Source organism: Medicago sativa, chromosome 4 (genome assembly GCF_051527215.1).
Source record: "Medicago sativa cultivar Bolivia chromosome 4, Bolivia_mono, whole genome shotgun sequence".
Classification (NCBI taxonomy): Eukaryota; Viridiplantae; Streptophyta; class Magnoliopsida; order Fabales; family Fabaceae; genus Medicago; species Medicago sativa.
This window is the reverse complement of record NC_140752.1, coordinates 50,605,891-50,630,145: the sequence shown is the minus strand read 5'-3', so window position 1 is coordinate 50,630,145 and position 24,255 is coordinate 50,605,891. Positions and strand designations below refer to the sequence as shown.

General features: G+C 36.4%; 1 protein-coding gene and 1 pseudogene across 1 annotated transcript; one reads left to right on the top strand and one right to left on the bottom strand.

The window, feature by feature from the left end:
- Positions 1-12,372: 12,372 nt before the first annotated feature.
- LOC146929631 (secreted RxLR effector protein 161 pseudogene) lies at positions 12,373-13,104 on the top strand (annotated as a pseudogene).
- Positions 13,105-16,714: 3,610 nt separating this feature from the next.
- Positions 16,715-23,760, bottom strand: LOC146929630 (primary amine oxidase-like). The gene is made up of 5 exons (XM_085701445.1): positions 22,930-23,760; positions 18,925-19,306; positions 18,698-18,811; positions 17,158-17,696; positions 16,715-17,046 (listed from the first exon to the last, which is right to left on the bottom strand). The coding sequence occupies exons 1-5, from the start codon at positions 23,715-23,717 to the stop codon at positions 16,848-16,850; spliced, it is 2,022 nt and encodes a 673-aa protein (XP_085557571.1). The 5' UTR covers positions 23,718-23,760; the 3' UTR covers positions 16,715-16,847.
- Between the last annotated feature and the right edge of the window lie 495 nt (positions 23,761-24,255).

Sequence of the window (24,255 nt, the reverse complement as noted above, 5' to 3'; positions counted from 1 at the left end):
CTCAGAAGCTCACAGGAAAGTGTTGATGAAGGTACTGGAACAGGCCTATGTTGATCATGAAGTCTCTGTGGATCAGTTCGATGGAATAGTGGGTAACATTACTGCTTGCAACAACTTGGGGTTTGGTGACGATGAACTCCCCGAAGCAGGGAAACACCACAACTTGGCCCTGCACATCTCAGTACACTGCAAGTCTGATATGATATCCAATGTGTTGGTGGACACTGGATCATCCTTGAATGTAATGCCTGAGTCTACGCTAAGACAATTGAGTCATCATGGAGTTTCTCTGAGGGGAAGTAGCTATCTGGTTAAGGCTTTCGACGGATCTCGCAAAGATGTTCTTGGGGAAATAGATCTACCGATTACCATTGGTCCCGAGACATTTCAAATTACTTTCCAGGTCATGGACATCAATGCTTCTTACAGTTGTCTCCTCGGAAGACCGTGGATTCACGATGCTGGGGCAGTAACTTCTACTCTGCATCAGAAACTCAAGTTCGTGAAGAACGGTAAGATTGTCACTGTGCATGGTGAAGAAGCATATCTGGTTAGCCAAGTGTCATCTTTCTCTTGTGTTGAAGCAGGGTCCGCTGAAGGGACGTCATTTCAAGGCTTGACTGTTGAAGGTGCGGAGCCCCGAAGAGCTGGTACTGCTATGGCTTCACTGAAAGACGCCCAGAAGGCTGTTCAAGAAGGGCAAGCTGCTGGCTGGGGCAAAGTGATACAGATCTTGGAAAACAAGCGCAAAGAGGGCCTTGGATTCTCCCCGACCTCAGGCGTTTCAACAGGAACTTTCTACAGTGCTGGGTTTATCAATGCTATTGCTGAAGATGCTGCTGAGAGTAGTTACGTGCCTACATTTGTTGTACCAGGAGGCACTGTGAGAAATTGGGAGGCCATTGATGTTCCTTTAGTCATGCATGCTCCCATGTAATGTGTCTTGTTGCTCATGTTTTTCTTTGTTTTCAAAATAACAATCCTTTCGCTCTGCCCAAGGCCAAAAAGACATCATTGTAAGGGCATGTTTGTTTCGGCATTGCCATTATCAATAAAAGTTGTCGTCTTTTCCGCGACTCTTTGTTTTTTCACTTTTTAGTGCCTTTTTCTTGGAAATAATGGTAATGCCAGAAAAAACCAAAACATTTGTTATTTTCTTATTAATTTCAAAAATCTGCATGAAAAACATTTTTCTAAAAATCATCCCAATCATATTATGCAGATTGAACCATAATAAACCCGTTGAACACAGTGACCCTATGGTTCCTCCAAATTTTGAATTCCCTGTATATGAAGCTGAAGATGAGGAAGATAATGAAGAGATACCGTATGAGATCACTCGACTGCTTTAGCAAGAAAGAAGAGCCATTCAACCTCACCAGGAAGAGATTGAGCTCATCAACCTGGGTACTGAAGAGAACAAGCGAGAGATCAAGATCGGTGCTGCACTTGAGCCAGAGGTGAAAAGGAAGATTATTCAGCTTCTCCATGATTATCCAGATGTCTTTGCATGGTCCTATGAAGATATGCCGGGTCTAGATCCCAAGATTGTGGAACATCGGATACCGACAAGACCTGAATGTTCTCCTGTCAAACAGAAATTGAGAAGGTCTCGTCCAGACATGGCTCTTAAGATCAAGGCTGAGGTGTAAAAGCAGATTGATGCGAGTTTCCTCATGACAGCTGAATATCCTGAGTGGATTGCCAACATTGTGCCGGTGCCAAAGAAAGATGGGAAAGTTCGAATGTGTGTTGATTACAGAGATTTGAACAAAGCCAGTCCGAAAGATAACTTCCCATTGCCTCATATTGATGTGCTTGTTGACAGTACTGCTCAGTCAAAAGTGTTCTCTTTTATGGATGGTTTCTCTGGCTATAACCAGATACAGATGTCACCTGAAGATAGAGAAAAGACGTCCTTCATTACTCCATGGGGAACTTTCTATTACAAAGTGATGCCGTTTGGCTTGATAAATGCTGGTGCTACCTATCAAAGAGGTATGACAACCCTGTTTCATGATATGATTCACAAAGAGATTGAAGTATATGTTGATGACATGATTGTGAGGTCAAGTGATGAAGAGCAGCATGTTGTGTATTTGAAAAAGATGTTCGGAAGATTGAGAAAGTACAAGCTGCGTTTGAATCCTAACAAGTGTACATTCGGTGCACGATCTGGAAAGTTGCTAGGCTTCATTGTCAGTCAGAGAGGCATTGAAGTTGATCCTGACAAAGTCCGAGCCATCAGAGAGATGCCGGCCCCTCAAACTGAAAAGCAAGTCAGAGGTTTCCTTGGACGTCTGAACTATATTTCAAGATTCATATCTCACATGACTACTACCTGTGGACCAATTTTCAAATTGCTCAGAAAGAACCAGCCTGTTGTATGGAATGATGAATGTCAGGAAGCTTTTGATAGCATTAAAGAATACCTGTTAGAACCACCTATCCTTGTCCCGCCAGTGGAAGGAAGGCCTTTGATTATGTATCTGTCAGTGTTAGATGATTCAGTGGGTTGTGTTCTCGGTCAGCAAGATGATACGGGTAAGAAAGAGCATGCTATCTACTATCTGAGCAAGAAGTTCACTGACTGTGAGACTCGGTATACAATGCTTGAAAAGACTTGTTGTGCTTTAGCCTGGGCTGCCAAACGCCTGCGTCATTATATGGTGAATCATACAACTTGGTTAATATCCCGAATGGATCCAATCAAGTATATCTTTGAGAAGCCTGCTGTTACTGGAAAGATTGCACGTTGGCAAATGTTGTTGTCTGAATATGATATTGTGTACAAAGCCCAGAAAGCAATCAAAGGAAGTGTCCTTGCTGAGCATCTTGCTTGTCAACCTCTTGATGATTACCAGCCGATTAAGTTTGATTTCCCTGATGAAGAGATTATGTATTTGAAAGCGAAAGACTGTGAAGAGCCACTGATCAATGAAGGGCCGGATCCCAACAGCAAATGGGGATTGGTGTTTGATGGTGCTGTTAATGCTTATGGTAAAGGAATTGGGGCCATCATTGTAACTTCACAGGGGCACCACATTCCTTTCACTGCTCGAATAACTTTTGAATGCACGAACAACATAGCCGAATATGAAGCATGCATCTTGGGCATCGAAGAAGCCATTGATCTGAGAATTAAGCACCTTGACATCTATGGAGATTCTGCACTTGTTATTAATCAGATAAAGGGTGAATGGGAGACTCACCATGAGAAGTTGATCCCTTACCGTGACTATGCAAGACGTCTGTTAACATACTTCACAAAGGTTGAGCTGCACCACATCCCTCGGGATGAAAATCAGATGGCTGATGCTCTTGCTACTTTGTCATCCATGTTTCGTGTCAATCACTGGAATGATGTGCCCGTGATCAAAGTGCAGCGTCTTGATAGACCCGCACATGTGTTCACTATTTAAAATATACCAGATCAAGCTGATGAAGATGTGAATAATGGAAAGCCTTGGTATCATAATATCAAACAGTTCTTGCAGAATCGTGAATATCCACCTGGTGCTTCCAACAGGGATAAAAAGACTTTGAGAAGATGGGCTAGTAGATTCCTTCTGGACGGAGAAATCCTATACAAGAGGAACTATGACATGGTCTTGTTGAGATGTGTTGACAAACAAGAAGCTGAGAAATTGATGCATGACGTACATGACGGCACCTTTGGGACCCATGCTTCGGGTCACACCATGTCAAGAAAACTGTTAAGAGCCGGCTATTACTGGATAACCATGGAACGTGACTGCCACAAACATGGTTACCGTACTACGGTGCACAGCTCAACCGGGGCAACTCCTTTCTCTTTGGTATACGGCATGGAAGCAGTTCTCCCTCTGGAAGTGGAGATTCCATCTCTTCGGGTGATCATGGAAGCAAAATTAACTGAGGCTGAATGGTGTCAAAGTCGGTACGATCAATTGAATCTAATTGAAGAGAAACGTATGGATGCTATGGCTCATGGACAGTTGTATCAAGTGCGAATGAAGAATGCTTTTGACAAGAAAGTCCGACCTCGAGAATTCAAGGAAGGCGAACTTGTATTGAAAAGAAGGATAAGTCAGCAACCCGACCCAAGGGGCAAGTGGACACCTAACTATGAAGGTCCTTATGTTGTCAAGAAGGATTTCTCTGGTGGTGCTTTGATTCTTACACACATGGATGGTGTTGAACTCCCAAATCCTGTTAATGCCGATATAGTCAAGAAATACTTTGTCCAAAAAGAAAAGAACAGCGTGGTAGGTCGAAAACCCGAAAGGGCGGCCTAGGAAAAAATGCGCTTCCCGGTGGATCGAAAACCCGAAAGGGCGATCCAGGCAAAAGTTAGGGACAAAAAAAAAATGAATATGAAAAAGCTCGCTGAGATTGTATGCAACTCAGGCAAGAATGAGCGCCTCGATGAGCCGTAAACCCGAAAGGGCGGTTCATGCAAAAATGAGGTTGACAATAAAAGACAAGTAACTATATCTGGCAAATCACCATCACCCTTTGGGGCATCTGCAACTGTCAAATAATCATCTTCATCAGAAGCTTCTGTACTTTTGAATTCAAAATTTCCATGAAATGTAGCGGTCATCGTGTTCAATGTATCACCAACCAATAAAATTACCATTTTCCAAGCTTTGTAAATCCGTGAAGTCATGCCTTTGGCTGACACTCACTCCTCTACATCAATTTGAGCCTGTGCTATTTGTTTGAAACTCTATTTTTCTTTCTACTTTCAATGCTATGTACAAAATATTTTCTTTCCATTTTGATAATGTCAATGTTTGAAACAAACATTTTTAAAAATTGAAAAATCTTTTTCTGTCTATTTTGAAAGCAAACCTGAGCAATAGGGTACATTTCAATAAAACATGCATGAATAAATGAATGTCAATGTCTATTTCAATACATGTTACGAACAGGTTACTCCCCAGGATGATCTGTGGTCAATGGCAAGAATGAAAAAACAGAATGAAAATTGAAAAATGCAAATGAAAAGCTCGCTAAGTTGAAAACCCGAAAGGGCGGCTTAGGCAAAAATGAGCACCCCGCTGATTGACAACCTATGAAGGCAATTCAGGCAAAAATGGGGCAATGAAGAGAATTTATTCCCCGGTGAATCGAAAACCCGAAAGGGCGGTTCAGGCAAAAATGGGATTGAAAAATGAAAGAATGAAATAATGAAAAGCATTGACCACAGATGCGAACATCCAATGTTTATCCAGCACTGACACGCCTAGTAACGGCGACCTGTATCCAAGAATCTTCCAAGGTTCCCTTCTCTACAAGTTTTATTGCCCTCAGCCATGGTCTTGATACGTCTCTCAACGACGATCTCTCCAAAGAGGATTTCCATGTGAATATGTTGCAGCACGAGCCATTACGTGCCCAATCTTCCAATGTTTTGTCTATCTCTGCGAAACTCTCTTGTCAAATTGCGAACCAATCATGCATTTCAAGCATTCATACATGCATAATCATGCATTTTATGTGCTCATACATTCAATAATCTTGTTATACCACGCATGCATATTGCATTTCCAATTCAATTTCCAATCTCAAATCCAATCACAATTTCAGCTGGCAAATTCAATTCAATTTCAACCTTCAATCCAATTTCAATGTCAAACTCCAAATTCAATTCAATCTCAATCTCTAAATCAATTCAAAGTCAATCTCCAATTTCAACCCAATCACAACTTCAAATCCAACTTTCCAACTCAATTCAATTTCCAATTTCAATTCAAATCTCAATTTCAATTCAATTCAATTTCAAATCTCAAATTCGATGCAATCTCAACTCTCAAACCTCAATTTCAATTCAATCCAATCTCAATTTCAGTTTCAACTCAATCTCAACTTCAATTTCAAGTCAATTCCCAATTTCAATCCAACCTCAATTTCAATTCAATTTCAAATTCCAATTCAATTCAATTTCAACTCTCAATTTCTATGTCTCTGCTCAATCTCAACTTTCAATTTCTCTTTCAATGTCAATTTTCAATTCAATTCAAATCAATGTCAATCCACTCTCAATTTGCTTTTGGGCCAACAAAAATGGTCATGTCTATCTTCAAATCAAGTCAATATCAACTTAATCTCAATTTGTATCTTTCCAAATCAAACTTCCAATTTGTATCTTATTATTGGTCAAGCAGCTAGTTCGATCCAAAGAACAACTTGTGCCTTCTTATATACCTATATTTCCGGTCAAGCAGCTAGTTCGATCCAAAGAACAGTTTGTACCCAGCTTATGCTTTGTTATCAGTCAAACAACAGGTTCGATCCAAAGAACAGTTTGCACCTACCTACATGATGTGGTGATGATCCAGCGGCCAGTTCGATCCAAAAGAACAGTTTGTATCTACCCTTTTGTCTATATCTCCAGCCAAACAACCAGTTCGATCCTAAGAACAGTTTGTGCTTGTCCATCTGTTTGTATCTTCAATCAAGTGTCAAGTTCGATCCAAAGAACAGCTTGTATCTGCCTATATGTCTCTGTTTCCGGTCAAGTGCCAAGTTCGATCCCAAGAGCAGCTTGCACTTATCTCTTGTTTTGTATTCCTTGGCCAAGTGGCTAGTTCGATCCAAAGAACAGCTTGTACCTTATTTTCTATCCCCTGGTTTGTCTACCCTGTCAGTGTCCGCCTGGATCCCCAGTGACATGACATGCTCCATAGACTCCAGTTGTTTGTCTTGCATTCATAATCAAAGTATTGCATGGCATTCATATTTTTGAAAATCTGAAAATGTATTTTTATGTCCAAAAACAGTGCAAATGTTAATATTTAAGTATCTTCGTCCCGTCAACTCAAAGACTTCGTCTCTTGACTCTCCGGACAAAGAAACTTAAATAGGGGCAGCTGTTATACCCTAATTTTGGACCTAAAAATACTTGCTCAAATCTTCTTTTCTTGCATTGCAAGTCATTTAATATGTCTCTAATCAATTGTATCTTTCTCTGCTTCCTATTTCAATATTACTTGCAAAAATCATGAAAAAGGGCATTTTAGTCATTTCCTATGTTAAAATTTCTTTCAGTCTTTGAAAAATTGTTTGAGTCTCTTCAATTGGTTTGAATAAGTCCCTATTTCAATTCTATGTCAAAATCCATTTCAAAAATTGCATTTGGAGTCATTTTGAGTCAGTTTTGCCCCTAAGGGCATTTTAGTCTTTTCATGTGTTAAAGCTCTGTTTAATCCCTTAAAATTGTTTCTGAGTCTTTTAATGTGTTTGTATAAACTCTTGGTTTAGTTTCCTGTTAAAAATCCATTTTAAAATTTGCATCTGAGTCATTTTTTTAGCCGTTTTAGCCCAGGGGCATTTTGGTCATTTCACACGAAATTTCGGCAGAGAGAGGTTACTTTAAAGTACCTCATTTAAGCCATTGGTTCATTTTAGTCCGTTTTGTCAAATTTTAATCGTTTCACTTTACGTTTAGTCAATTTTATCAATTTTTAATTCAATTTTATGTTTATTTTCATTTTTTGCACTTTAGTCCTCTAAATTCCTAAAATTTGCATATTGGTCCTTTTCACTTTTATTTTTAGCCCTTTAATTTTTAATAATTGCATTCTGGTCCCTTAAAGTCTTAGGATTTGTTCCTTAGTCTTTTTTTTTGACATTTTGCATGTTAGTCCTTATAAATGTTGTTATTTGCAGAATGGTCCTTTTAGTTTTTATAATTTGCAGATTGATCCAAAGTCAAGTCCAAAGTCCAGGAACACATGTCAAAATATCATTGGGTCAAAGGCCACATGGCAGCCTATAAAAGGGGCCAAGTCATCAATACACAGGAGATTTTTGACCATTCCAGAAAAGACACATCACAAAAAACTCTAACAGATTCTCTCTCCTCAGAAACCCTCGCCACCGTAACCAACATCTCAACCACCACAAAAACCACCGCAACAGAATTTCAACCACCGTAACAAACACCAAATCACACCAATTCCTCGCAAATTCGAATCAATCTATCACAAATTCTTAACAACTTCATCACAGAAAAACTCAAATCCAGAATTTGGCAACAAGAAGAGTTCCAATTAAAAACGTTTTGTTTCACAAGTTCTCAGAGATTCGAAGCGAACCTTCATCATCGAACCATAAGACTCTGCAATTCCAACGCCGATTTATCCAGAGGACGAATCAACGTGATCACAGAGAATTCGAGGAAGAGAAGAAGAAAGATCAAAGAGAATTTGAATCAGTAGAGAAGAAGAGGATGAAGAACTGGTTTATTTTCAGTTTCTGTGCAAAACTTACCAAAAGCATCAAGAATACATCCAGGATCCAAGTTCTCCGAAGAATCCAGTTCGAATCTCCAGTCAAATTCAGGTAAACCCACCAAAACCTTCTCGTTTTCGCATAAAATCATCATCGAAGGCTTGAATTTGAAAATAAACGGTGAATCGAAGAAAAGATTTCGGAAAGATTCCAAAAAAATTCGAAACGAAACCCTAAAACGTAAATCCTCAGAGATTCACCATTTATTTCACGAAACAGAGTTCGAATTCGTATTCAACGAAGGAAAAGGTTAGATTAGGGTTTAGTTCCAAGGAGTTTAGGAAAAGTTTGAAAACCCTAGAAACTGTGAATACAAAGTCCGATCTACTTCGTTTCCACTATGATTTCACAAAAATAACCTCAGATTCGTAAAGAGGGAAGGAAGACGGACTTTTCTGTGTAAAAATTTCTTTCAGATCGTCGGAGAAGATGAAGATTCATCTTCCTCCGCCGTTCCTCCGCCGTCCTTCCCAGTTTCCGGCTAGGTTAAGGTTGCAGAGGGTTTAGAGAGAGAAGATGAGAGAAGAGAGAGAAGTGAACGTAGGGAATGAGCTGAACCGGCCTCTGTTTGTTTATAAAGGGAAGTGAACCAGACCGGTTCAGCTGAGCCAGTCTGGTTCGTCCCTGAACCATAGGCCTTCACCGTCTGATCTAGGGTTTTGGATCCTGGATCAATCCAACGTCCCTGATGTGTTTGGATGATCCAGGATCCATGTAGGTTTGGGTTGGGCCTGGCTTTCTTTCTTTTTTTCGTTTTTGTTGTTTTTCTTGCTATTTCCCACACTGCTTGATGCTTTTTACACCCCTGTCTCTTTAAAAATCCTTTAAAAATTCCTAAAAAAATTTCCTATGTGTTCTTAATCTTTTTCTTGATATTTTTGTGATGTGTTAGGTGTTAAATCTTGATTAAAAATGTGTGTGGTATTTTCTTGCTAATTGTTGCTATTTTAATTGAAATTCGTGGAATTTTATATGTTCTTGAGCTTTAAAAATCCTTTTAAAATTCTATAAAAATTTTTGTATGTTTCTTGTTAATTTTGTGATGCATCTATGCATTTGGTTCACTGAAAATTTTGCCAAGAGGTGTTAACACATTGTCTTGCATTATTTCTTGTTCTTTTTATGTGAAAAACCTTTAAAATTTTGTTCAATTCTATGCCATGTTCTTGATGACTACTTGATATACATGATATATATTTCTATGAATCTTTAGCCACTGTTTGTACATGGTTTTGATGCTTGTGTGTGGATCTTGGTTAGTTGCTTGGTTTACAAGTCACATTTGTGGATAAATAATGCATATATGTCTAAATTCACCTTAAAAATGTCAAGTCCATCATATTGCCCTAATTCTCACTTTAAGACTTGATTCTAAGCCCTTTGGGAAAATATATGAGAATGTGAGGATTTTAGGCAATAGGATTCTTACATTTTGTGGGTGATTTTTAGTCATATTTTGCACTTGTCTTGGTTTATTTTGTGTTAGATTCCATGCTTTTATTATAGTATTTTTCTTGCCTTATTTTCCTCCATATTATCATGTGCTACTAACCATTTTCTTGTGTTTCATATCCCATACATCATGAGCATACTCTCTATCACACTTTCTCATCCCATTGCTTTACATTTCTTTTGATTTTAATTCATTTGTGTGGGATTAAGTTCTCACAAGGAAGTAGTGTGTATGTAGGTGAAGGATGTAATAAGGACTATGGACTCTAATAATGTACACAGACACAAGCACCAACACATGCACACACCTCACTTTAGATGTATGCTTAGAATATGCATGTTTAGATGTATGTTTAGGATTGTATGTTTAGATGAATGTTTAGGTTTTACACTTAGAAAAAAAATCAACTTTCCAAAAAATATGAACTAACTTCACTTAAATCTTTTTCACAATAAACCTTGGGATCAAAATCCCATTGAATTTTCCTTTTCTTTTTCTTAATCAAACTTTAATGAATTTTAATAATACTTAGACCACATTTTGCAAATGACTAATTCAACCTCACAATTTCACAACCTTATGCCCTTGAGGCCTTTCTCTCTCATTCTTCAAAATTCCATTTTCAAACTTAAAATCAACTAACAAAAACAAAAACATTTTTTGGAAGAGAACTACGGTGGATTTGATCCCTTAAACGGATACGTAGGCAAGGAATCAAAATTCCTGCAATTCAAATAAAATAAAAAATTCAAACATCTTCTTCTCCCTCCAATTCTTCATTTAGAAAACTCTTAGGTTTAATAACATCTTTTCAAATAGCATTTAAAAATAAAGCGCGCGCGTAGAAATTAAAGACGGTTCCTATAGGTTACTATAGTCGTTATGGGTGCCTAACACCTTCCCGTAGCGAAAACAACTCCCGGACCTTGATTCTCAAAGGGTTTTGCTTACTTTTTCCCTTCCCAAGAAAAAAATGAGATATCACCGGTTAAAAAGGTTCAAACGTAATCGATGTTTGACACCCGAAAAACCAAGATAAAATAGAGTATATGTGGAGAATGTCAGATTGGTAAACGGACTCGAATCTCCCATCCTAGGTTGGAACATCTGGGAACCTCTAAAGCTCTTGAACTTCTTCATATTGATTTAATGGGACCCATGCAAGTAGCAAGCATTGGTGGAAAGAGGTATGTTCTGGTGAATGTTGATGATTTTTCAAGGTTCACCTGGGTGAGCTTTGTCAGAGAAAATCTGACACCTTTGAAGCTCTCAAAGAACTTTGCATTCAACTTCAAAGAGAGAAAGATAGAGGTATTGTCAGAATAAGAAGTGATCATGGAACAGAATTTGAAAACTCCAGGTTTCAAGAATTTTGTGCAGATGAAGGAATCAGGCATGAATTTTCATCTCCCATAACACCTCAACATAATGGAGTGGTGGAAAGGAAGAACAGGACTCTACAAGAATCAGCCAGGGTCATGCTACATGCTAAACACCTTCCCCTTTATTTCTAGGCAGAAGCTATGAATACAACTTGTCATGTTCATAACAGAGTCACATTGAGAACAGGTACTTCAACTACCTTGTATGAACTATGGAAAGAAAGAAAGCCTACTGTAAAATATTTCCATGTCTTTGGTAGCAAGTGTTACATCCTAGCAGATAGAGATTACAGAAGGAAAATGGATCCAAAGAGTGATGAGGGAATCTTTCTGGGCTACTCCACTAACAGCAGGGCATATAGAGTATTTAACAACAGAACTCAAGTTGTTATGGAATCCATCAATGTGGTAGTAGATGATGTGGTTAAAGAACCAACATTTGAAGTTGTACCAAGTGTTGAAGCATATCCTGAAACATCTGCTCAAGAAAATGTAATTCCTGAAGTTGTTGAAGAACCTGAAACTAACTCTGAGGACACTGAGCTGGTGCATGGAGAAACAAGCAAAGGACCTTCAATTAGAATTCAGAAGAATCATCCTCAAGAACACATTATTGGAAATCCAGATCAAGGAATCAGAATCAGGAGAGCTAATGATGTTATCTCCAACTCATGTTTTGTATCCAAATTTGAACCCAAGAACGTGAAGGAAGCTCTCATTGATGATTTCTGGATTGAAGCCATGCAAGAAGAACTCAATCAGTTCAAAAGAAGTGAAGTATGGGATCTGGTGCCAAGACCAAATGACATAAATGTCATTGGAACGAAATGGATCTACAAAAACAAGTCAGATGAAAATGGCACTGTTACCAGAAACAAGGCAAGACTGGTAGCACAAGGTTATACACAAGTAGAGGGATTAGACTTTGATGAAACATTTGCACTTGTAGCCAGATTGGAATCTATTAGATTACTGTTGGGAGTGGCTTGTATTCTGAAGTTCAAATTGTTTCAGATGGATGTGAAGAGTGCCTTTTTAAATGGGTATCTCCATGAAGAAGTCTATGTTGAGCAACCAAAGGGATTTGTTGATCCAAATTTTCCTGATCATATGTACAAGCTGAAGAAGGCACTCTATGGGTTGAAGCAATCACCTAGGGCTTGGTATGACAGACTCACATAATTTCTGACCCATCATGGATACAAGACGGGAGGAACAGGCAAGACCTTGTTTGTTAAGAAGGACAAAGGAAGACTCATGATAGCACAGATCTATGTTGATGACATTGTGTTTGGAGGAATGTTGAATCAGATGGTTCAACATTTTGTTCATCAGATGCAGTCTGAATTTGAGATGAGTCTTGTGGGAGAACTGACTTACTTTCTTGGTCTGAAAGTCAGGCAGATGGAAGACGCAATATTAATTTCCCAGAGCAAGTATGCCAAGAATATTGTGAAGAAGTTTGGGCTAGACAATGCCAGTCATAAAAGAACACCAGCAGCCACTCAGTTAAAGTTATCCAAAGATGAAAATGGTGTAGCTATTGATCAAAGTCTGTACAGAAGCATGATTGGAAGTCTCATATATCTTACAGCAAGCAGACCTGACATAACTTTTGCTGTAGGGGTTTGTGCTAGATATCAAGCAGAGCCCAAAATGAGTCATCTTGTTCAAGTCAAGAGGATTCTGAAGTACATAAATGGCACCACAGACTATGGAATTCTCTATTCTCACAGTGGAAATTGCAGGTTGATTGGCTATTGTGATGCAGATTGGGCAGGTAGTGCAGATGACAGAAAGAGTACTTCAAGAGGTTGTTTCTTCCTTGGGAACAATCTAGTGTCTTGGTTCAGCAAGAAACAAAATTATGTGTCTCTATCAACAGCAGAAGCAGAATATATTGTTGCAGGAAGTAGCTGCTCTCAGTTAGTCTGGATGAAGCAAATGCTGGAAGAGTATGATGTTCAACAAAATGCTCTAACATTGTAATGTGATAATTTAAGTGCTATCAACATCACCAAGAATCCTATACAACATAGCAGAACAAAACACATTGACATCCAGCATCACTTTATTAGGGATCTTGTTGAAGACAAGGTAGTAACTCTGGAGCATGTGACAACTGAAGAACAACTGGCTGACATCTTCACAAAAGCCTTAGATGTGAAGCAATTTGAGAAACTAAGGAGCAAGTTGGGTGTTTGCATCCATGAGGAATAGCTATCACTGCTCAGAGTGTCAGGTACTTTTAGCTATAATTTATGCTTTTATCAATTATCAATTTGGCATATTTTATGGCTAAGAAGGGGGAGTAGATATATCCATGTTGTATATTTCCTGACTATGTGCCTACGGATGTTGAGACATCTGATTCTGGCTTTCTGGTGATTTTATTTTTCTGGTATTCTTGTCTGTTTGTATTTAAAAAAAATAAAAAAAAATAAATTTTGCTAGTATTCAGGGGGAGTAAAAGATATCTGTTTGTGCTCCTTGAGGGGGAGTAAACTTCTGTGTCCCTGAATGTTCTTGTGGATGTTGGAACATCCTGCTGGTTTGAGCTACTGAATATTGTTTTCCTATATGTCTCTAAGTAGCGTGTTGTGACAGTTGATTGTCTGTTAAGGATGTACAGGAATTTATTTTTCCTTATACGTCCTCTCCTGCAAGGCTCTGATTTTCTCTCTGATACCTTCTAGTTTCTCTTGTCTGCTTTTTCCATGTGTTAATTGTTGTGTAAAAATATTGGAAGCAGAATCAGAGACCTGTAATATATTTCTTCCAAGTCCTGAAGATTATGTGTGTTGACTGAAGAACTATATTTTGGTATCTTTTAGAAATCTGAGAATGTGAACCTTTCTTCAAGGAAGATTTTATTGTGAAGATTAAAGGAAAGGTTGCGTGTGTTATCTCTCTGTTTTAACAGGTGTGGGCTTAATTTCTTTTAGCCAAAAATTTTCCAAAGGGGGAGATTGTTGGATATTTGTATGTTGGCTTCACTTTTGCCTAAAACAAATATGCACTTCAGATGTGGAACACAATGTTCCAACATCCAGACCTGGTCTGTACGTTCTGTGCTTTGCCTATGTTTACGCACGTGCTTGCTTGATTGAAGGAATCCACACCAGCTTGAGTTGGTCTGAACCGTGTGCAATTATGAGGAGATCAGAACATATGTGATTTCTTAAGGAAGTGTTAAAACGACTTAGGAAAGTTTTTTAAGGAGATGATAATGTGACTTTTAATGAGCCTACTTTCTAGGAGTTTCCATATCCGGCTATGTTGATTGAGCATTAAGTCACTGATCTGATCTGAAGCATGATTGAAGGAATGACACGCCTTGCTTCAGTATATAAAGGAGGCTGCAAGGCCTGAAGATTCATTCAAGACATTGTTTTACAAAATGGAGTTTTGTTTAGGTTTTGAGTCTTATATCTTGTGAGCCTTTCGTGTATCATCCTGATGCATGTTTAGGACTGTACTTTGAGTTGTAATACTGTGCACTACTCCGAAGCCTTTAAGCAAGGAGTTAGGTAGATTGTGAACTGCATCTAAGCTTTTAAGCAAGGTTGCATGTTGTTATTTTTTAGGGTAACCACATTTGATTTGAGTCTGTAATTTGGGAATCACAGGGGTTTGTGATCAGTTGTAAGGGAGTGAGATGGGATCTCAGATCTAGGAGTTCCTAGGTTGAAGTCTAGTTGGGGTAGGTCATAGGTCATAAGTGTGGTCTGCTGAGAGCTTTTGAATACGGACTGCACTAGTGGATTTCCTTCCTGGCTTGGTAGCCCCCAGCGTAGGTGACGTTGGACCGAACTGGGTTAACAATTTCTCTGTGCCGCTTATTTTCTTTCTTGTCTGTTATCTTTATCTTATTATGTTTGTTAGCTTAATGTTCTAAACATCGTACACAATATCTGTTATCTGCCAGAATTTCAAAACCGACATAATACTTATTGTTGTACGAGGATCGAAAAAATTTCTCTTTCTCAAGGAGTTAGCCAGTCACTTATTTCTCAAGGTTATTGGTATATGCTTTGTAGTTGTTTAGGTAGGGAGTGGGTGGTACCCAGGTATTTGGAATGGTTATTTCAGGTGTTTGTGTCTCTAGAGTGGGGAAGCAATGTAGACTAGGTTTTTTGTTGGTCTGCCACGCGACTGTCTGGTCGCTCTGGAATACCCACAATGATTTTCTCTTTTTCTAGAAGCATCTAGTGGAAAGGATTGTGTTCTATTCTTGGAATTGGTTCTTTCGTAAATTCCTTAGGCATTGCTGCTCTCATTATGAGTGGGAGGCTGGGGCGGACCCGTACAAGTCCTGGTGTGGCAAGTGCCACACCTCCCCAAGCCGATATTTTTTAGTCCACAAGCCTAGTCCAGTCTAAAACAATAGGGTGTTTAAAATTCTATCAATTCAATAGAAAAACTGCAAACTGAATCAATCGAAACCGCAAAAAATCGCATTTGATTGGATGTATTCATATCACTTTTTTACTCAACTGCATGGTTTGGTTCGATTTACGGTTTTTATTTTATTAACCGACCAAACCAAATCAAACCGCAACATAAGAAAAAACACTAATTAAATATATGTCATCTACGCCAATACTCAAAGAAACTCAATGGAAACTTTTATAAATGACATATATGTTCTTTTGTTAAGTTCCTTATTTGCTTTTTATTTCAAAAATGTATTTATGTGTGATTTGAAGTTTTAAAGACTAATGAAATTTTAGTCTTTTACATTTCTTACATAATAGAATTACTTTTTGTCCACTTTTTTAATTTGGTCTATGTTGTTTAGTGAAAATGAAATTTTAATGCTGGATGAAATTAAGAACATTGTCGGAAACATTGCTAGTAATATGTTGTGTTTTAGCTTTTTAACTTGATTTTAATGTTGGAAACAAAAAAAAAATTGTATTGTCTGGTAAAAATACCGCACCAACCGATCCAACCCAATTAATTGCATTGGTTTTGTTTGGTTAGTTCAAACTTTATTTTAAAAGTCAACCGAACCAAATCAAACCGCATTCTTTTTTATCTTGCAGTTCGGAAGACTTTTAGCCTCAAAACCGAACCAAACTGCACCCCAAAACACAAGTACGCCATAAACACTTTCCCCTCACTTCTCACTTCATCAAGCCCTTTTCATTGTTCTTTCTCTCAGCAAGCGCACAACACAAATAGAAGCAAGCTATTTTCATTCTTATTAAATTTAGTTTTATTTAATTATTTGACAAAAAAATTGTGCCTCATCTTTGTCTTTGAAGGTTTGGGTGATACCAAAACTTGTGAGGTTCCTCTATTGTGTGAGGTGTTGTAGACTTCTTTTTTCTTTTTGGTGTTTTGGGGGCTGTTTATTTTTCAGTAGTGTTTTTGGTGGGTGGCTGCTTCAGTCCTCTGGTTGTTTCCTGATTTGTTTTGTTTCTAGGGGTGTTGGTTTTCTCTAGGTTTTTTCAGCTTGGAGACCGGCAACTTTTGTACAGACCTTATTTGCTGCCTTCGTTATTTGTATATCATATTTTGTCATTAAAAAAAAATGCTGTGATAAATTAGGTATTAACTTTACACGCTGTAATATAAGCAAGCACCACACCAATTTAGGAAAAATGAAATTATCGTTAAAATAAAGTCGAAAACAGATGACATTTATTCATGGCTACACTTGCCGCTAGAAGTGAGAATAGATCAGACCGTCCGATAGGCATGATGAATGCAAGCATTTTCTAGTTTTACTTGGGACAACCAGGCCATGCAACATCTCTAGGAGAAAGGGTTTTAAGGACAGGATTACTCTCAAAGAAATTGGTTGGCCTGAGCTCAAATGAAGTGCTCAATAGTGGCATTATTGGGAAGTCTTCCTGTGTTGGAACATGATGAATTCCCACTACATGCCACATTACTATGTCCTTGTTCACAATGTCTCTATTCCTGCAAACGTACATTTTAATTCACAATTCAAATTAATAATTAGTATAATAATCAACTTACTAAGATCAATAAATATCATATCATATGATCAGAAAATAAACTTCATCTTACTGTTTGGTCCAAACAGCTAAAGTGTCATCTCCGCGACTATGATCAACATAGAGTCCACCAGCCCATTTTTCAGTCCTATTATAAGGTGTGATCCAAACATTATAATTGGTAAATGCACCGCGTATTTGTGGATAATCATCTTCGGTTAGAAGTGAATGAGCAGGAATTGCTGGAATCAAACGATATCCGATATGGTTTCCAACCGCAGTTTTTTTGTTCGAATTAATCACGACTAGTTCAGCTGGAGCAGACCCAATTGTGATTTTTGCATCTGATTCGGTCTTAGCAGTTTGAGTCTCAGTTGTCCAATAACTCTTTCTTTTTGAACTTCCATCTGTGATTCTTACAGTTTTTAAACTTGTTTTCTCAAACGAGTTTTCTGCACCGTCGATATCAAAATCAAGATAGTAAATGTAGAAATGGTCATGGTAAATTCCAATGCTGTTTGCTGATACCAATTTACCATATAATTCTCCCTTAATCTCATCATTGTGCTTGATGTTTGTTGCCTTAATTTCCAGTATACCTGATAGAGCTATCTGTATAGATACATAAATTTTGAAAAATATTAATCAAACTTACTTAAAGTGCAAGGACATACAAGTAGGCTTTTATATTCGGGTCATGCTAACTTGCGTCCTTAAGGAGCCAAAAAAAATAATAAAGAAAATTTGTTTTGAAAACATAAATTATTATACTTCTATAATATTGAATACACAAGTTTAAAAAAAATATTTCTATCTTTAACTTTTTAACTTGTGCCTTAAGAGAACAAGTTAGCATTTTCCTTATATTTATACAGTACATACATAACGATAGGACAAAGGCATTGTCAAATCCTCTTTTCGACGGTTTAAAACAAGTGGTTTCATCAAGCCCTCTTTTTATGAATTTATTTTTTTTTACAAATGTTTATTGAGATTTGTTATTAAAGAGTGTGTTCTTAACACTTTTTATCATATAATACTATATTTGATAATTATTAACCCACGTGAATTGCCGTGGGCTTTAGATTTTGAAGTGTTTTAAGTGTATTGTTTAATGAACCCACAAAAAGATATTATGGTCCCGTTTGGACTGAGCTTATTTTGAGCTTATGAAAAATAGCTTATGCAAACAAATAAGTTTTTATGTTAATTTATAAGTTCTAACTAACGAAAATTGTATCTTCATAAGTTGTTTTTTCATAAATAACCTTAACAAGCTTAAAGATAAAACATAAAAGCTTATTTATTTGCATAAGTTGTTTTGCATAAGCTCTAAAATAAGCCAATCCAAACGGGCCCTATGTCTTAAAAATACAAGTCAAACACAAGTAAAAGTCATAATTACACAATTTTTAATATAGAAGATACCACTTTTGGAAGTTTTTTTTTTGTTTACATTGCTAGCTATTTTTTTTTTGTTACACCACTTTTGGAAGTTTAAATAATCTTCTAAGGACAATTATTATTATTTTCCGAAAATAAACAATAAACTGATTTTTGACTCAAACACATAATAAATTAAGATAAACAAATAAGTTTAATTAAATACTTACAGAGGGCTTGATGGAACCACTTGTTTTGAACTCCCAATCTAAAACATTGTCATAGTTACCAACGGTGACTACTGTTCGAACAATCAAATTCACTTCGGTTCTTGATTCTTCGATCTGCAAAAAACAATAAAACAAAGAGATAAATAGTTTACAAGTTGTTGATTATTTTTCTAATAAATTAAATTAACTATAAAATTAAGTTGGATGGTCATAATAATTATTCTTACAAATTCATTAGGAATGCTAGTTTCTGTGTGACGCCACATAATACTACCATATTGTTCAAAAACACAAATTGCATTCTTCAAGAGGCTTGGTGTACCATCTACGGAGTGAATGTATGTATCAATGAAATGAGCGTGTGGTGGACAATCACGGTTAGGTATCAAAGAAACAGTAGATCGACCAAATCCATACTCTCCAGCATCGAAAAATGTCTTAAAGTAAAACTCTTCTGTTGGATCTTGGTATGGCACAAACAACTCAGAAATATACCCTTTGTATAATACTCTACGAAATTTGTGCTTTTCAAGATCAAAAATAGATGCAAGCGATATTACAATGCCAGCTCGTACATCAAATCCTATATGAAACTTCCAGTTGGCCCAACTGAATAAAAACATAAAGATAATATTATATCTCAAGCAATTACCGGTGCATAGTACCACAAATTAAATCAAAAAGTTTGTCCTCGTGTGCTTAGCTCAGTTGGTAGGGACAATGCATAAAATATACAAGGTCTGGGGTTCGAACCTCAGCCACCACAAAAAAAAAAATCAAATGGGGTTCGAACCTAAGCCACCACAAAAAAAAATCAAAAACTTTATTTTTATTTAATATTAAATTAGCGCAGATCAAATTAGTCCAAAGCAAGTTCTTGCAAAATTATTCTGCCTAGTAAATTTATTATCCGAATTGAATCCAGCCAATAGATTTTAGAATTATATAATCATTATATTTAAAAAAGATATTAATCACATTAATTTTATATTTAAAAAAGAAATTAATCACATTAATTTTACTAAAATCTCAGTACTATTTAATATTCTATCAAATAAATTTATTTTATTGATAGAAAGGACAAAACTCAATTTTTTTGTATATGTATCTAAATAATATGGATTTATGATTGTGACCATACAATAATTATATTTTATCTTTAGTCTTTTCCACTCAAAAACAATAATCATATTTTCTTTCAAAAAAAACAATAATCATATTTATTCTTTAGTTTTTTTTTAAGGAGTTATCCCTAGTCTTATTTATTTTTAAGGCATTACCCTTAGTCTTTATGTAGTGCATATTTAGAGTTTTTTAAATTGAATATTATATATATTACAAGGACCAATTTTAATATGAATAAATTTTGCAAGGACAGAAAATTGGTATATTTGCATAAATTAAAAACATATATTTTATAAAAACAAAATATTAAAACGTTATATGTACATAAAAATTATATTTAAATCTAAGGGTCAATTTATTTATATCTCACATATATCACCATTAATATAGGGATCATATGGTACCTTTTTTAGGGTGTGTTGCAGGTAATTTGGGTCCTTTCCCAGCCTTAGAAGCAGAGTTACAAGGGTTCATTATAGTTATAGAATATGTGGTCCAACATCATTGGTTACATCTTTGGAAAGAAGGAGTCGGACTCAACATGCGTGATTTTGGCTTTTAGGAACCCTTCTATCATTCCTTTTGGATTGAGGAATTGTTGGCAAATTCGTCTAACTTTTAGAAAAACGGTTCAAACGACGATTTTTTCAAAAACTCGTCTTTCTCCGAAAATTGAAGTGGGATTAAAGTTGTATATTGTTTATATGATTTCTAAAAATGGTTGTGATTGGTTCCATCAAGTTTTAACTTAATTTGTTTTTGAAAATGAGAATAATAATTTCATCTCATATTTTTCGTGAAAGAAATGGTTGCATGGACAAGTTGACAAATAATGAGCATTCTATCATTAATATGGTTTGGCGGGAAACTTTACCCTTGTTTATTAGGGATGATTTTTTTGAGACCATTTTGGACTTCCTAATTTTTGTTTGAAAATTGCTTTTTTGACAAAGAATATTTCCTATTGACACATGGAAATGACCTTTTTGCCCCCAGTGGTTGTTAACTACCGCTGGAACATGCGCCGGCAGTTAACTACCGCTGGCTCCTCCAGAGGTAGTTAACTACCGCTGGCTCCTCTACAGGTAGTTAACTACCTTTGGCTTTGCTGCTTTTTATTGTGATTTTACGCGTTTCGGTCGAAAAATCAAAATAAATCGAAACTTATTCAAAATTCTACAAAACTTTCCAGACACCACTATAAAAATACATATAGATGATGTGCAAAGTTTCGTAAAATTCCGAATAAGTCTTGATTTTTTTTATTTTTTCGACCGAAACGCGCAAAATCGCAATTGAAAAAATAAAAAAAATCGACACTTATTCAAAATGTTACGAAACTTTGCACATCATATCTATTTATTTTTATAGAGGTGACTATAAAGTTTCGTAGCATTTCGACTAATTCTCGATTTATTTTGATTTTTCGACCGAACCATGCAAAATCGCAATTTTTTTCAAGTGCGAGTCCGAAAAAATGTCCTAGAGGTTGAACTTTTTCACGCTTTTTTGCACTCATGTTTAGAACAAAAAAAATAACATCTCCCTCAAAAAAATTTAAATTTTTAGACAAGGGACGGATTAAATATGAATTTTTAACGCGCCTAAAATTTAAGACATGAAAACATCAAAACATCAACCTAAAAATTGAATTTTGAGCTGTTTTTTATGCAGACACCTCTATAAAAATACATATAGAGGATCTGAAAATTTTCTTAGTATTTCGAATAATCCTTAGTTTATTTTGAATTTTTTTACTGAAACGCTTAAAGTTGCAATATTTTTCCAACTGCGCGTCCGAAAAAGTTATATAGAGGTTGACTTTTTTCATTATTTTTTGTACACATATTAAGAACATAAAAAAAACATTTCCCACAAAAAATTAGAATTTTTCGACAACGGATGGATTAAATATTAATTTTTAATGCGCCAATAACTCAAGAAACCAAAACATCAAAATGTCAACCTAGAAATTGAATTTTGATCTGGTTTTTTGCAGACAGCTCTAAAAAAATATATATAGAGGGCCTGTAAAGTTTCGTGAAATTCTGAATATATATAGACGCGTAAAATCACAATAAAAAGCAGCAAAGCCAGAGGTAGTTAACTACCTCTAGAGGAGCCAGCGGTAGTTAACTACCTCTGGAGGAGCCAGCGGTAGTTAACTGTCGGCGCATGTTCCAGCGGCAGTTAACAACCGTTGAGGACAAAAAGGTCATTTTCATGTGTCAATAGGAAGTATTCTTTGTCAAAAAAGCAATTTTCTTTTTGTTTTTCCTAAGTCTTGGTTGTTATGTTTCTCTTTTTGCCTTTATTTTGCCTTTTTGTTCCGAGAGTTTAGGTTTGGTCTCGCCTCTTGTAACTAATTGCTCCCTTTCTAATATTGGACAGATGGTAAAGGATGGAGGCTGGTTGGGGATGCCAACCTAGTTTAGATGTCTAATCCTCTGGTGATGCTTTAATTTCCTCGCTCTTGGTTCATCTCAAAAAACCAATAATATACTCTAAAAATATTAAAATAAAATCGACTCTAAAGATTTGGTCTAGTGTGTTAATAAGATAAGCCTTCGGACCAGAGGTTCGAGGTTTGCTAATGTTCTTTAATAATTGCCATCTAAGTTACGTGATAAGATCTTTCGTACCTTGAACGGGAGTTTTTTTTTTGGTAGTGCAATATATTTTTTTGGTAGTGTTTAACGGGAGTTATATATATAAGATCTTTCAATTCGAAAATATATTATATGAAAAAAAAATATTTCAATTAAAAAATTTATTAAAATATATAAATAAAGTAACTGCATATGTCCTTGTGTGCGTATTAAATAACAATCGGATTCTATGCAGTTACAATACAATCAGTCACTTCTAGACTGTCTAATCAATATCAGACGATTCATATTTTAAAAATCCTATTTTAAAGTTGTTAAAGAGTGTTCTTACAACATTTGTTAGCATTTCCTAAAAATAAAAATTTGTATTGAAATCTACACAAACCAAATCTAGTTAGTACCATGTATCCATCCCCATCAATATACTATTTACAATTTGGTAATAAGGAAACCGACACCCAAAAAAGGAAAGTAAAAAAGAACAAAAACATTACTTACCTAACACTATGGCCATTGATCAAGAAGCCAGGACCATGAGGTTGATGACTTGCAAGACTATGCTGTTTTGGTCCAAATGGTGGGTTTTGTTTTGAAGCCTTATATTCAGTGTTCTCAGCCGTAGGCACAACTTCAATTTCTCTATCATGATATTCAACAATTTCCATGAGTCCAAGATCAGCAACCATTGTTAATCCACTAATAGGCCTCACAAAAAAATTAACAGTGTTTTCTTTCATAAAACAATCAACTCTCACAGTCCTTTTACTCTCTTCTTCTCCAAACCATCCCATGGAGAATGGAGCACACACTATTTCAGAGAGATTCAAACCTCTCTTTTTCAGTGAAGCAATGAAAGGAGGATATTTCAATGGAAGCTTTGTGGCAAGACCTTGTTCCTCAAGAGATAACATAGGAAAACCATATCCCTTGTGAACATTGTCAGAGACAATTGTTTTCAACCTTATATCAATTACTATCTCATGGCTTTGTCCTTTGATGATAGCAACAACAAAAGATTTACGATGAATTACTCTAGGAACTTTTACATGTTCATATTTGAATATATAATCTTTGTCGGGGTCATCTAGGCCAATATAGTGGAAAGCTACTTTGTTCTTTGAGGGCTGATATTTGTTATGAACTAAGGTTTGGACAGTTAGAAACTCTTCTTTGGTTAAAGGATCAAGTGGATGTTGATGCAATGGGGTTACAGAGACCACTGCTTGGAAGTAGAGGAGTGTAAGAATAGAGAAAAAAACAAGTTTCATAGGGGTGGTTGAAGCCATTGTGACCTATAGCTAGCTTCACTAGCTTGATGTATGTTTGTGTGGAAATGGAAACTCTCCGAAGTGCCCTTAAATAACATAGATTGAACACATTACTAAAATAAGATAAAACAAAATGAATGTTTGGATTTTAAGTTTGGTGTTTTTTTTTTGGTACAAAAAGAGGGCCAAAGGCCCAAAAGAAGGGAAAAAAAATACTAAAGAGCTAATCGCATATTCTTATGCATGCACGCTCTAGAAATATCATCAAACATGAGCAGTTTAAGTTCATTAGAAGGAGACTCCAAAACTACCTGATTTCAAGAATTCAAAGATAAGATAAAATTTGCTAGCCAATCAGCACATTTGTTACCTTCCCGCCAAGTGTGAATAACTTGAGTATGCCATTCTCGGTGAAGGAATGGTTCTATTAATCTTACAATTGTTAGTAACAATATCAATAAGAATTAAGCACCTTTGAGTCACTCTCAACAAAAGTGAGATATACCCTCTCTCCAAGCCATATCCAACCCAAAGACCTCACTTCTCAGCATGCAGA